This window comes from Barbus barbus (assembly GCF_936440315.1).
Source record: "Barbus barbus genome assembly, chromosome: 16".
NCBI classification, from domain to species: Eukaryota; Metazoa; Chordata; class Actinopteri; order Cypriniformes; family Cyprinidae; genus Barbus; species Barbus barbus.
This window is the reverse complement of record NC_136744.1, coordinates 8,186,373-8,202,409: the sequence shown is the minus strand read 5'-3', so window position 1 is coordinate 8,202,409 and position 16,037 is coordinate 8,186,373. Positions and strand designations below refer to the sequence as shown.

Here is a 16,037-nt window from a genome sequence, read left to right as displayed (position 1 = left end):
AATATCATTAGTGAACCAAAAGCGCCATCTCGTGGATAGAACTTCTATTACAGCATAGATGATGTTTGATGATTAAATTAAAAGTATTATGAAGAAATTATAAATAGCGCGTTTCCTTCTGTTGTATAATTCATTTAAATGTCAATGTGCCATCAATGGCATCATGAAAGCACATATACATTTCTTAAGCGTGATTTACAAACGCTTCCCTGTTCTCTTTTCTTGAGATGCTTCATAGTGTAGAACATTTGATTTAGGAAACAGTTTTTGCTCAGGGTGAATATAAAATGTGATAGAGAAGATCTGTCTATATCATTGAAACAACTTTAGTGATAACGATTAAGATTAAAATCACATTAAGTGAGATAAAAAGTCCAGTAGATGGCAGTGTCCTTATAGAAGTATTAGGTTGACAGTTACTGTGTCTGCTTTATAATGCTTTGACTTCTGAACTGTTAGCATCTTTTGAGTAGATTGCTTGATCAGGTTAGTTTAAGTAAATTGTATATGAGCATACATACATATTTCATTCTCAAATCTACGAAATGTATCAAGTGTATACTTTAAAGAGATAAAACAAACAAGATAAATATACAAGATACAATGTATGAAATTACTATTAAAAACTCCATTATTGCAGCATGCTTTATTACAAATATTTTTATTAATTTGTTTTTGTCTTATAACCCACATTATGAGTTAATTAATGCATGCATCCCTTTATTTTGGCTCATGATGTAACCATAAGTATATTTGCTCAGTTCACAACACTAGATTTGCAGTGACCAATAAGGCTGAGCCACTGGAGAAAAGCTCTATCAAATATTAATTATTGAACAGCATATCGATCTATGGATAAAAGCACCCGAGACCCATCTGAACACTATAATTCAGTAAACCAAGAACTGTTTTTATGAATTTATTTTCATTAACGTAAGCGCAAGTGTGGGCCAGAATCACTAAAGTGCAAAATTATGTTGAATAATTCTGGGATAATACTATTAAATATCACATCTCATATACATTAAATGCCATAAAACAGATTTTACATATCAAAGGTTTGACAAAGTCTTTTTAGATATTTAAAATGGCATCAGCTTTAGTTTAATGCAATTCATTTTGAGCTGTGTGTCCTCTTGTTTCAGACACAATAATTAGATGAGTGATGTCTGCTGGAGGCTGAATGGGGATGTTGTTTCGACATCAGGACTTTCCCTTAAGGCTGATTCTCAGCCTAGTCGAAGATGTTCTAGCTCACACTATACGGCCTCACATGAGTCTAGCATGTGGTGTGACTCTAAATGATGACATCACCAGCAGGAGGAAAATGAATGCCCCTTTGAGACACTGATAGTGCAGGGTTTATGAGTGTGTAGGCTCTGTGTTGCAAGAATAGAAGCGGCCATTTAGGGCTCTTTGAGGGTCTTAAAGCTTACTTCATTCCACCCCCAAAATGCCAGCGTCTATGTTCATATAGTTAGTGCATTAGAAATCACTGTCGGCAACTGCCAATAGTGGAAATCAGACCTCTGTGGACAATGCTTCTTTGTTTGGACATAAATAGACACATGAAAGGCCATTCTGAACAAACTTAAACCTCATGACCAGAATCATATGTAACATGGCACATTCAATTTTGTGCATCAGTTTGGATTATGTAAAAAAAAAAAAAAAAAAACTCTAACATACATGTGAATTAGAATACTGTATCTTCTCTAATAAATCATAGGCATATGGGTGAGCATTTTTGCCCCACTGGACTTTTAGTGTCTCATAAAATACAATATTTGCTCTCTGATTTCACAGAAAAAATAAGAAGAAAAAAAAAAGAAAGAAAAACCCCTGTAAAAACAGAGCACAATGTATCCTATTAATATGAAGAAGTTTCCGTATTTATTTTTTACAGGTGTTTTACCTGTATTTGAATTTTGCACTTGATTGCATTTGTTTAGGGTTAACGGAAATGTTCATTAAATTACTAGATAATGTCCTGGCAGAAAATGATCAGTACATTTTCCATGTTTTTGTTGTTGTTGTTGTTTATACACATCTCAAATTAATTGTAGTTAAACAGCATTCCATTATGGAAATTACATTAATTTTGTTTTTTAAATAAAATATTTACTTAAAAACAAAACAAAAACGTTTTTTTATGTATCCTTTTATGATTTTATGTATCCTAAAAAAAATTAAAAAATCCACACTTTTTGACAAAAGAAGTTTGATTGATGATGCATAATAAAAAAAATAAATGTCACTGTTCTAGAACATAATAATCTAAACATTTATTTTTTATTATAAACATTTATTATATATTTATTAATTATTTGATTGATATAACTGGATAATATAAATATGAACAAATATTTTGAATGCTTCAGCAATATATTATTTATTTGTATATATTTATGTATTTTATTTTACTTTCATCGCAGTATATATATATATATATATATATATATATATATATATTAATTATTATGTGTGATAGTGTCAACATTTCCTTTTTAAGAATGAATGAGAATGACATTATGGATCAGTCTCCTATTGATAAGCAACACACACACACACACACACACTGAGCTGTTAAAGGCAACAGATGGCTACTTTGTCTGATTGACTATAATCATTAATCATTCATCCCGCGGCACTCATGCATTATCTCGAGTCTCCGCGTTTTCAGGGTGGCAACCGAGACAACGCTCTCTCGATCTGCAATCTCATTGGTTGGCCACACGCTCGTCACTCCCCCATCCGTCGGAAGTGCGTTCTCCTCCTGCGTCTCCTACAGTCTGAACCCGCCTGTGAGCTCGCGCTGTCGGCCTCGTCCTCACGACTTTGCTCGGCTTGTCAAGCAGAAGCACGGTCTTGGCGGATTGGAGATTTGGCCTCGGATTATGCTGCCACTCCAACCGACCAGAACGACGTGGGACTCAGCTGCTCTCCTGCTTTTTAAAAGTCAACCTCAGGAATGAGCACTTCTGTGTTTTATTCGCCAGGGCTGAGCGTATGCGGGACAGCAGCGAGTCTAAAAGCCTTCAGACAAAAGACGGCTGCGAAGTAATATTCACAAATAAAAAGGGTGAGTACGCCAGTTTGCGGTGTCCGCTCTCTGGATTGCAGTGCGCCATGCTTTGCGTTATTTCTAGCCGCTTTTACGCGTGATTTATAATGTAACGGAGCGCGAGTGGTGTTTCCTCTCAGCGAATGCTACAATGTAACATTCCAACATCCTCCAGTGTGCGAGTCTCTCTCTCTCCCCTTCCACGTTGCTCACTCACTCGATACCTGCTCGTAAAATACTCTTAAAAGAGATTAAAATAACCGCAAACATAGCACACGTTTGATACTGAGTGTTATGTATCCTTCTGCGTTCAACGCTCATATTATTGTTACGGTATTTTGTTGTTATGCACTGAGGGAAGGATAGACAGTAGGCTATACATTACTGTAGCATTTGCGATTATATTCTCGGTTGATGTCTTCGTACAAAAATACAAACAAACTAGCAACTTAATCGTAGGGTTCAGTTTCTTATTATTATCTAATGGTATCCCTAGTTAAAACGTGTCTAGTCCACCATCAAGATGTTGAAAATAATGCGTGCGTGAGGGAAAGTACATTTGTCTTTTCCCCACGTTATTGCAGTCATTTTAAAAGGTCGTTGTGACAGATTAATTATTTTTTAAAGTACAAATACTCCATGTATTCACCTCAGAAATGGGGTTGACATGCGTGAGTTTGTACATGACTGTTTCTTAAAATTGTACTTTTGCCCAGTTGTTTGGCACTCAGAATTAACTATCAGTTAATTTGTTGAATTAATTCAGTTAGGAAGGTTATATTGCAGGATAAACTCTAGCCCAAAACCACTCCACATCTTTGTCTCTGAAAGTAATGATCCACAAATAACTATTCTTTACTTTTTCCTTTGTTTTTTTTTTTCTCCTTTCGAAAGCGAAAACACTTCCGCCCCTTAATGTTGTCCAAAAGCCAGGCCACTCATCTGGACCCCATGAGAATAGGCGTGTCGAACCGAGAGAAATTGCAGAGGATATTTTCTGGGTTTAATATGAGGCTGCTTAACCCTCTGGTTGTGTTCGGACTCCGGTCACGCCTTTTGTGTTACCTGAACACAAGTTGACAAAAAGATTGAATCCAATATTTGGTGATAATATAGCATATTGACAGATTTATAAGCAGTTGTTCGGAGTCCGGTCATTTTTGACCGGGAACACAACGAGTGTGACTAGGTGAAATAAAACCCACAAAAAATTACGAAAATTCTAAAAAAATTTATGAGAAATACTTGTACCCTATGTGCGCAAAGTCAGTAAGTTTGAGTCCAATGCGATAACGTTAACTAGTATTTTCAGGAAAAAGAAAAAAAATTTCAGGTGAATTTGACCCGAACACAACCAGAGGGTTAACAGCGGTAGTCTTAACTTTGTCCAGTTTTTCTCTTTAGGGTGAAGCACTTAGGTGTAGTTAAGCTGTTCTTCAAGAGGTCCTTATAGTGGGTAAACATTATTTGTGTATTATAATCTAGGCTTTGATAATGACTTTTTTTTTGGCTTAAACTTTAGTAGTGTAAATTTGGATATTGTGCCTTTGAATGGCTTAAATGTGCAAGATTTCCTATTACATTTTCAGCATGCGATTTTGATTTAGCACCCTGTACATTTGTCCTTTTTTTCTCCGTTTGGAGCAAACATCCAGTTGGACTGGATTTAGTTATGCAAGATATTTACTGTCACTGGTCAGTTTTATGTGTTGATTAATACAGTTCTGCAGCAACATTTCTATTTTTTCTGTGATTATACTGTTTATTTGTGTTGTCATGTCTGTAGTTTCACGCTCTTTTTCTTTTCTCAATCTTGTTCGCACACCACTGCTTCCTAACTCTTGCCACACATTGCAATACATTCAAGTAATCCATGTATGATATATTATTTCCAAGGTAATTTTATATAGGGTACATAAATAATCAATGCAAGCTTATGATGAGTCACTTCTTTAGAATGCTTTAGAGTCTCCTTTGATATCTGATCAGAGTAATGAGTACACACTACACAGGGTAGCGGTAGATGTGCTGCTGAGCTCATGACACTCATTCACAATGGCACTTCATCCACGTACTCATGACCCACACTGCCAAATTGAAGTGCCTTTATGCAGGAGAGCCACACGAGGAGTTTCATATCCCAAACTGCTGGTCTGATAATGACAAGACATCTAGTCTTGTTAATTTTGGGGAACTCTCATACTTTTCTGCATTTTCTCATCTGAGAGAGAGCTGGATCAGAGCAGTTTTTGAGAAGACAGACTGTCCCTAATTAGGAGTCTGAAGAAAAGGCTTCTGAAGAGAACTTCCACATGACATGCAAAGTCACAGAAGTCAGTTGTCCAACTGCTCTCATTATGTCTCATCTCTGCACGCGTTTATTAGCAGAAAGCAGGGCAAGACATTTGTTTGCTGAGGACGCATTTACATGTAGTGTGTCTGTTGGGTGTTCTTAAAGGAATAGTTTGCCCCAAAAAAATGCAGTCACTCTTAGGCCATCCAAAATATTGGAGTTTTTCTTCATCCCAACAGGGGGCTGTTTCATAAAACAAGTATAACAAATAAGCCAGGTTTATTTCAGTTAGTCTGGCTTATTTTGAACCAAATCAAGTGACAATAAGTCAGACTAACTGAAATAAACCTGGCTTATTTGGTAAGCTTGTTTTATGAAATAGCCCCCTGATTTGGAGAAATTTAACGTTCCATCACTTGCTTATCAATGGATCCTCTGTAGTGAATGGGTGCCATCGGAATAGGAGTCCAAACAGATGATAAAAACATCACAGTAATTCAGCGCTAATTAAACATCACTGTTTCTGTCAATGGTTTCAGCCCTCCAATACTATTCATTTCATTCCAAAAAGTTTTTGCTGTTTCGCATGGATATTTTTGGTTGCAGAAACTTCTGTGCATCACTATCATTATTTATTTGCATTCACTTTCATTGCATGGAAAGCATAAGCACGCATATTTTGGCTAATATCCCCCTTGTTTAATAGAAGAAAGAAATAATACAGAGAAAGAAAGCAAATTAAACAACATGAGGGTGAGTAAACAATGAAAAAAAAAAATTATAATTTTTAAGCGAACTATCCTTTCAAAAAGTGTCTGTGAAGAAATTCATTCTCAGAAATGTTCTTCAAAAAGTTATTTCACCTTTGTTGTCCCAGGAACATTTTGGAGAGAATACCCACTCTGTGCATTCATTCTTGGAAGCCAAAGCTGTTTGTTTTTGTGAAAGTGATTTGCATAGTCAAGGAAAATATTATGCCAACTCCCATGGAAAAACAAGGCTGATGCATCTGATATTGCGGTACATTAGTGATGTATTTGGAGACTGAAAGGGTAGAGTTAGATGAAAAGCGTGTGTGAAAAATAAAAGATTCCATGTCTCATCATGTCGTATATTTGAAGTGTTATATGAATGTTACTCTGCAGGTGCAATGTTATTTTTTGGCTGGCGAGCAGATACAGTAAATGTGAAATTGTTGATTTACAATTCAACTTCTCAGCACTTAAACATTTAATGAAACCTTTAGAATTGTTGCTGGAATGAAACTGGATAATTGGGTAGCTTGAGTGTGTGAAGGCTCAGTGTGTCAGTGTTTCTTATATAACTCTGCATAACATCTCACTGCTCTTCACTTGCTTATTTACAGTCATTTACGATTTCAGAGAGGCTTTTGTCCTGTTGGTTTGGTCCCTCTTAATTTGAGGAAAGGTGGTATTTGAAGTTGCTTCCTGTAGTAAAAGGAAGCAGTACTGCCCCTTGAATATGGAAACAACACATGATGTTAAACTATACTACAAATATCCACTACACTTTCAACCAATAACCTATCACAGTTGTACAGAGCACAGTAAGTGAATTGTATTTAGGCTTTCAAGAGTTTTCTAGGAGCATTTTTAAGTCATGAAATGTAATTTATGGTTAATTCAACAGTAATGTGGCTTATGTAATGCAGAGTAGATAAGAATGTAAAGTCATAAATGTTGTGCATTACATAACTGCAAATGTGATTGTACAGAATGTTCACATGTAAATTGCTATTTGCTACTCCTACAAACTACTGCCCTGGAACCTAATAAGGGAAGAATATTTAGTTTAGACCTAGGGCAGAATGCACCTTCATTCAAAGAGTTAACTGTCATAGGCCTTGTCCCAAATAGAGCCCCCAGTCCTTGAGAATTTGGGATTTCTATTGTATTTCTATTTGAGATTGTCACATTGATTGTTCCTTGTTTCATCTCAAATCTTTCTACATCTTTGTTCATGGATACAATTCTTCAGTGTTTTGATTTTAAGTAATGGTGTAAGTAATAAGTAACAAGTCATTTCATTGAATCAATTTGTATACATCTCTCATTTGTCATTAAGTTGTACTTAATAAATGGGCTGCCTTGCTCTTGTTCACCCTACCCACTATTGACCATTTAAAACCTCTTATCGATTGACCACTATTTGTGAGCTCCCTTCATAATCAGTAGATGACAAATGGGATGCCCTACATTGCCTTGAACTTCACGTGTGCATGAGCGAGCAAAGGCCAAATGACTGGAAATCCACATCAAGTGCACCATTTAAAAGCATACAATCGTGATGCTCTGAGAGCAGAATGAAAACATTAGGTTTTTCCTGCTTATATTTGTGGTTTTATTTGTGTGCCCTAGAAAAGAATGCATAGTCTTTACACAGAGATAAATGTTTTGTGTTGCTTCATTCCATGTAACTTCGAGTGTTGGTATGATTTGGATATGTGAATAATGTCCTATAGAATCCAGCCCCTCCAGATCTTTTTGGAGTTGCTGGAAGACTTTTTGTAAGCTTATGAGATTGCCTGTTCAAATATGAAATTCTCCTTTTAATTTGTATGTATTATCCTGGCATTAGACTAGTCAACTATATATTTTGCTCTGTGAAGATGATACGTTTGGTCTCCTCTTATAATGGGGAGATCTGAGCGTGATATGCCGGTGGCCTCCATTTAGCATAATTTGTGCAGTTCAACCACAGTGTTTTAAACAAGATCAGCACTTTTTCTAACTGAAAAATGGAACAGAAACCACCCCTCAGACAGATTTTTTTTTGTTTTTGTCTATCTGCATGTTCTCTGTCTCTGCTCCCTCTATCCATACTTCTTTACCTCTCTATTGTGCATTTGAGTGTGTATGTGTCTGCTGCCATGACAGTGAAAGTTCTTGGTCAGGTCCAGACTGGCTCAGTAATACAGTACATACCAGCAGATCAGCTGGGAGCAGATCCCTCGGTTCATTTATAGCCATGGCCTTGTGTCGATGCATGTCTGCCTGGCAACTCTGTGCTAACTGTACCACTCCTGCACCTACCCAACATATACATACTCTTTGTGTCTAAAATGATGTGCACATTCTTTGTGCTCACAAACTAAACATGTTTCAGTGCTGCTTCATCTATGTCTAACATGTTTCACATTCCATTTTGTCAAACTACCATCTTAACATATTGACCTACAGTTATCAAACATCTAACAAAGGGATCTCCAACCCTGCTCCTGGAGAGCTACTGACCTGCAGATTTCACTGCTCTAATACACCTGTCTGTGATTATCAAGTAGCCATGAACACCTTGATTAGTTGCTTCGGGTGTGTTTGTTTGGGGTTGGAGCTGAAATCTGCAGGATAGTAGCTCTCCAGGAGCAGGGTTGGAGACCCGTGATCTAACATCTCCCATCCAGTGTACACCAAGATAACATCACAAGTCTCTTATTTATAAACCGCAACAAGATTTTAATCCCTAATTCTTTGTTTCTCTGATAGGTCGTTGTCTCCATTCTATGGAGAAAGTGGGCAAGATGTGGGGTAACCTCAGGAGTCGATGCCAAGCCCTCTTCCACAACGATGGCTCAGAGTCCCATCTGTGTAGCCAGGATTTAGATTGTGTCCACTGTGTGGTGGACTTGGGCAGGGGAGCACATGCAGAACCCTATGAAACTAGGTCTTCCACACCCTCACGGACCTTGTCACCACTTCCACTGGTTCCTGGAGGATGCAGAGGCCATAACTGTGTGGCTGATATTCCCCAGATAGTAGAAATCTCCATTGACAAAGAGAGTGAGGATGCACGGAGGGGTCCCCTTGTCCGTAGGGACTCCTACTCGCGTCATGCTCCCTGGGGAGGTAAAAAGAAGCATTCTTGCTCAACTAAAACACAAAGTTCGCTTGAGGCTGACAGGCGAACGGGACGCTCAAGAGGAAGTACAGCTAGGAGGGAGCGTCGCTATGGAGTTAGCTCTATCCAAGAGATTAATGATTCTGTAGGATCTTGCAGCGGTGGGCACAGCCTTAGCACCCGTTCTCTACGACAGCGACTTCGGGACACTGTAGACTTGTGCCTTCCTCTCCCCACACACCGCCGCTCTCAGTCAGCCAAAGGCCAGGTGTCCTCCAAACGTAAGATCCACCTTACTGAACTTATGCTTGAAACATGCCCTTTCACACCTGGTTCAGATCTGGCCAACAAGTGGCACCTAATTAAGCAACATACGGCGCCAGTTAGCCCTCATTCTTCAACTGCTCTTTTGGATGCATTTGATTCGGCACATCCATCCCCTGAGGATGTGGAGGAGAGGCTGCGTGAACGACGTAGACTTAGCATAGAGGAAGGAGTAGATCCCCCTCCAAATGCACAGATCCATACGCTGGAAGCAACTTTACAGAACTCTTCCCTCTATAAACTGGGACCAAAGATGGCTCCTGGTGTTGGGGAAGGACTTGGGGACGGCAGAAGTCTGGGAACAGTCTCCTCTATTTCTGGGGGCTTATCAGGGATTGCAGCACCGGTTGCAGCGAGTATGGCAGTGCCATCCCACACTGTTGACTGTGACTCTGAGGAGGACTCAACTACTCTTTGCTTACAGACACGGAGGCCCAAGCAGAGGCATGCTTCTGGGGACACTCACTGTTCCAGACAGCCGGGGCCTTGGAAGGTCCACACGCAGATTGACTATATTCATTGTTTGGTGCCTGACCTACAGGCCATAACTGCACTTCCTTGTTATTGGGGGGTGATGGACCGGTACCAAGCAGAAGCACTGCTTGATGGACGACCAGAGGGTACCTTCCTGTTACGTGATTCTGCACAGGAGGACTACTTGTTTTCCGTTAGCTTCCGACGTTACAATCGTTCACTGCATGCACGCATTGAACAATGGAATCACAACTTTAGCTTTGATGCGCATGACCCCTGTGTCTTCCACTCTTCCACAGTAACAGGCCTGCTGGAGCACTATAAAGACCCCAGTGCCTGTATGTTCTTTGAGCCCCTGCTCACTGCTCCCTTACACCGGACTTTCCCTTTTAGCCTTCAGCACCTGGCACGAGCTGCCATCTGCAGACACACCACCTACGATGGCATTGGTGCCCTGCTACTGCCTCCAACCATGCAGGACTTCCTGAAGGAGTATCACTACAAACAGAAAGTCCGTGTTCGCTGGCTAGAGAGAGAGCCACCACTCAAGGTCAAATGAGGTCTGGCTCTGCGCCCGAGAGAGGCAGGATTGTGGGCAAGAGCTTTGCCGCCAGAGGAGTATGTGGCTCATATTATCCATCATACAGCTGGCTTTAGATACACAGCAACAGAGGATGTTATGAACTTCCAGCAGTTTTTTCCGGTTAATTCTACACATGGAATCCATACATATGTTTCAGTGCAGTACATTCTGTCAAGCTAGCTTAACCGCTGAAGTGTCGAGCATGCTGGGAATGAGATGGTCTTATTCTCTCTGCTATTTTTCCTATTACCTTATATCCTCTGGATCTCCACTAGCCTGCCCGCATGCCCCCTGCATTCTATCTTCTAGTGTTTTACACTATTTTGAGCAGTAAAACTGAGTGTTGTCACATTAACTAGCCTCTTTTGTCAGGCAAAAGGATCAACAGAAGCTTAGTCCAGTGATTTAAAATATATTCAAGTAATCTTGGAAGTCTTCATACCTGAATATCTGCTACTCTAAAAATTTGATGTTAAATATCTAGTCAAGTAAACTATATGCCTATTTGCTAAGTCACGGCTAATGTATCAGCAATACCTTCAAGATACTTTACTGTGACCTCCTACAAGTGTCAAGTTCCCTGAGGCAGCACTTGTTAAGCCGTGTGTACATGGACAGGATCACAGTTATACACGCACCTCTCAGCACTAAGCATGCTTTATTTTTAAAATCGAGGCAGACAGAAGTGAAAGGCATGAATTAATTGCAGGGAGGAGCGAGCAGAGTGCACCGTGTGCCATATGATAGGGAGGACAGATTATTTAAAACTACGCCCTCATGTAGTATCATATCCCAGCATAATCCTTGTTTTAAACGATCTATTTTACAATTTTCTATTTTTATCAGTGACAGTCTAAAATGACATATGGCACTTTAATTGTTGTTTGTGTACCACACAATGACTTATAGACTCAAGTACATGCATATAAACCGATTGTATTGTATTGTTTGTCTGTTTTTTTTTTTTTTTTTATGGACCTTATTCATAGGATGTCAGTTTAGCCCCCATATTCTTTGCATGAGTCACCTGAAGTTTGTTAGTGTCAAGTGGCTCTTACCTTGCCTGTGCATATGGTTTGTACTCGAGGCTAATATAGTTATATGCAACAGCCGAAAGTGGACAGAGAAAGTCCTCTGTAAAACTTGTATAGATACCTCTAAGATGGTTTTCACTTTAGATATTGTTGGAAACCAGACAGATGCCATCACTGCGTATATATTTAATGTTTATTGGATTGATGTCCAGTTATGTTAAAGTGTGATTGGTCCCACTTGATAATGTTGCACTTTTATTCATTATGAAGCATTCAGTTATGCTTCTTTCATCATAATTGTGTGCACTAGGGATTGAGATTCCCTCGACACTGTAAAGATATAGTTATAAAATTCTATACTTTTGATGTGCTTGGTCTTACACACAAAAAAACAAACAATTAAAGTCAACAACATCACGCTAATGTTTAATGTCAGATGTTCAGTGTTGCAATGGTAGACTTTCAACTTTCAAGTTCCAAGCAAATCTCAGACATGCATAATGATATGTAAAACTGGTACAGTTTGCAGTATTTGGGTGTTTGATGATCAGCGACCAAAGGTGTGCATCTCTAGGTTATTGCGAATGAGAAATCTTCCACCATGCCTTTTGATTATTTATATTGAGCTCAATGACTTAATTATAGTATCCAGTTTTCTGGCAGAGTAGCACCCATTTTGAAGCCATTTATTTGAACTGCAATTAAATCCGCGATTTAAACCCTTTCAAAATACACCTCGGTTGTTACTGAAAGGAAGTAATTTTGTTAATTTTAGAATTTATTTTTTACTCTATTTTTCCGCTTGAATGACCTGAATAAATACGTAAAACAGCCATCTTAAAATTTCTTCCACCCTGCACACTGTATGCTCTGTATACAGGCTCACATTGTCAAGTATGTAGTGGTTCATGTCAGATGATGTCATCTGCTTTCAAGACATCAGCTTTGAGAATAATATGCCTTTCATTGAATTTACAGACAAAATAGGAGCGCTTGGTCACAGCAGGCAGTTTCACAACCTCTCCCTGATCCATACATGCGGTCAAAAAACAGCCTGGTTTTTGTTGGTCTTCCAGGGTTTAGGCTTGGAGGCCAGATTGACCAATTGAAGACCTGCTTATTATTTTTTATTTTTTTTATATTTAAATTTGACATTTATGTGTAGTCCATTTTTTGTGTTGTCAATGTTTTAAAAAAGTACCATGATTTTTAAGAATTGGTAAAATGGTAATTCAATGGGATATGGACATGTACCATCATAGTGCCATGTTTTTAGAGCATGTACCATGGTTTTTCTTTGATATTACTGTAACCTGGTACCACCACAGTACGTTTTTGTAAAGAAATGCACTTAATGCTAACCCGAGGATATTTTTCCCCTATAGCAAACTGTCAACGATGCTGAAGGCATTCAGCAGAAATTCGTAAAGCTCTTTCCCGTTTCAGGAATGAGTTCAGATGATTTAAGCTGCTGCATTTATGACAGAAAGCTTAATTTTCAAGGGTGTTGGTTCGAGGGCTGTTAAATGCTTAGTGATAGCCTGGTCCTCACCAAATCCTTTGGATTTTTTTTTTTTTTAAAACATTGAGGCATACTCATGCAGTCATTTGGGACTTTGTATGCCTCTGCACAGTGAGCGAGTCACTCCTGGCAGAGTTACACCCTGCCCTGCCTTACAGGCTCTAATCACAGGCTAAATTTAATGTGCTAGCCTCTAAATTTACCACCTGCTAAAAGGACCACTCTGTGTTTCTTGATGGGTGCCACGAAAATAGACGAGAGGGACTTTTTGCTCGAATTTTTCCTCTTCCTCCCCGGTCTGACCACATCCTCAGCATCACCCTATTTCTTGGATATGTAGTGCTGAAAGCAGTGAGCGTGTTGTTTGTGTAGTCTGGATACTAGCTAAAGTTAGCATTAGCAAGAGGCTAACGCACACAGTGCTCCATTGAGGAACACTGAGTGCTTCGAGGAATGAGGCTGTGTTTGAAACCGCAGTCGTTATTTAGTTAATAGTTTAGAGAAAGTATTACGAGGGAAGTAACACACCAAACTAATCCAACACATTGTTCTCCAGTAACTCAGGCCTGGTTTATTGCGTTTAAAATAGTAACGGTGGGACTGCAGAAGTCAACAAAGATTACAGTGAGGAGTCTTGTTTTGAGACTTCTATGAGCTGTGTCTTGTGCTTATGGCCTGGGGATGCTTTGTCCTTGTTTTCATGGTTAACAACTTGATAATTTTGACATCACTTCTCTATATGGAGGAGTCTGATGTTCTTTCTGCCCTTTTTCCCCATGGGAAATTTCTTATGTCAGCCACCGTAGCACACACTGACCATATGACCATGTCAAGTACACCCTGCTTGCAAACTAGCCGGTGAAAAAACTGTTTGATACATGCACGCATACTCGTGTACCAATAATTGTTAAATGTTGAGATTTATTATAGAGTGGACTTTATGCTACAGACTGTGGCAGGGCAGCAATTGATCTTGAACTTACTAATCCTTCTGTTTAGATCATAACTCTTTTTAGCTCTACTTTAGTGCCAATGTGTAAAGCTCTGGGGCCTCATTTATTAAACATGCGTATAATAGTCCTTACTATGAAAGCATGATAATTGCATGAAAAGCTTTTATCTGCCCATATTCATTGCAACAAAATTTGGATACTTCTAAATTTTGGTGTATGTAAATGTGGTCGTTTATTTACTCATTTAGTCAGTTCTGTTTTCATTTAAAAATCATGCTTTTCACTTGGTTTACGTACAAGAACTCTACCATGACAGTTTTAGCCTTCGTAAATCCCAATTTGTTCCTACGCAGGATCAAATCCATGGACTTTAGGATTAAATTTGAATTTACATGGGTTTTATAAATGAGGCCTCTGATCTTTTCGACTTTGGTGCCACAATATGTTGCAAAAGGAGTTGAATAGTTTTATGCAAGCAAAGTAGCATTTAATGAATTATTTTTACATAAACTGTATCTCTAATACACATTGAGTGTGATGTAACCATGGTTGCAATCTTATGTCACTTTAATGCTATACGTGCACGCTTGTAGCAGTATGTATGTGGGCGCTGTGGTGACAGGGCTTGACGATGATGGGGGCTAATGGTTGTCATTCTGCCTCCTCGACCGCCTTATACATTCTGACCAATCACAGCAGCCTTCTCAGCTGCCACAGACTAACCGATCTCTAATCCTACAGTATATCACCAAATATTGTTCTGTTACCTTCGATCTTCTCATTTTATGAACTAATATCTGGATGAAATATGTGTTTTTAGAAAACAAAGATGGTGATGTTTTAGTTTTTTTGTTTGTCCTCTGAATTTTTTCTTTGACTCTGTTTTATTCTTTGAATAACCTGTTCATTGTTACAGCCAATGCACTTGTAGATGTCACTCTTGGTGCTTTGTGAATGCTTCGTTGTCTTAATATTATTAATAAAATATTGAGTGTATTCCATGCAGTAATTGGATATGATCACAAATTGGTTTCTTTCATCATTATTTTGGTTTCATACTTCATTTGTCACTTTGTGACATTCTGTCCCAGGTTTACCATAAATTCAACATTGACCCTAATGTATGTTACTGACCTTTTTGGGCCCAGTTCATCAGTGCATGTCATTGTGAAGAAATACAATTATTTTAATCGGGATTTAGCTCTATAACGATTCTCCATATTGGTGACATTACCAGGACCTCTTATTTTTCAGCTACTTCCCTTCAAACAATCATTTCTGCTGAATGAAATCACATCCTACTATTTTTTTTTTTTTGTTGCTTCATTCACATTTTGGAAGTAAAATGATGCACAAAGGCGGTTTTGTATTGACTTTAGTAACAAAAATCTTATTCCATCATAACAGAAATTCACGTGAGTTGGACTTGAGTTTGGCCTGGAGGTCAGCGGTATTATTTGTCCTTTTGAAATGAAATATAAATAGCATCCAGGTTATCAGTTACACATTACCCACCCAAAGCTTGTGAATAATTGAACGTATCCTTTGGAGAAGAGGATTGAGCAGAAGAAGATAGGCCATTAATGTTTACTTTATTAAAAATGGCATGATTCAGTGCTCATATACTGCCGGACCATCGATGAAAACCGATCTTTGAAAACAACACTTTCTCAATTTCTTCTCTTTATAGCACACTGCATGAACAGATCGAGTTCTATCCGGCAGACTCGGTTTATTCTCATATTCTCCTATTTGGTGAACGCGATATGGTCAATGGGGTGAATGAAAAGCCGTCCTAGTTACGAGTCTCATTCCCGACTCCGCTCGTGCTTTCCATAGGCAGCATACCTCTCACTCAAAACATGTGCGTGAGCTTTTCTCATGCCTCATATCTCCGCACATCATCCATAAGCAGAGCAGAATCAGAGAGGGAGA

At 38.8% G+C, this 16,037-nt stretch overlaps 1 protein-coding gene and 1 long non-coding RNA gene across 2 annotated transcripts; one reads left to right on the top strand and one right to left on the bottom strand.

Moving 5' to 3' along the window:
* The first annotated feature begins 2,787 nt into the window (after window positions 1-2,787).
* LOC306882539 (suppressor of cytokine signaling 5-like) lies at window positions 2,788-15,090 on the top strand. The gene is made up of 2 exons (XM_079437244.1): window positions 2,788-3,082; window positions 8,861-15,090. Exons 1-2 carry the CDS (start codon window positions 3,010-3,012, stop codon window positions 10,567-10,569), a joined length of 1,782 nt encoding a protein of 593 aa, XP_079293370.1. The 5' UTR covers window positions 2,788-3,009; the 3' UTR covers window positions 10,570-15,090.
* Window positions 2,790-6,124, bottom strand: LOC306882540. Its single transcript, XR_013785263.1, has 3 exons — window positions 5,774-6,124; window positions 4,432-5,705; window positions 2,790-4,090 (listed from the first exon to the last, which is right to left on the bottom strand). It is a non-coding gene; the product is annotated as an uncharacterized lncRNA (long non-coding RNA).
* Window positions 15,091-16,037: the final 947 nt, after the last annotated feature.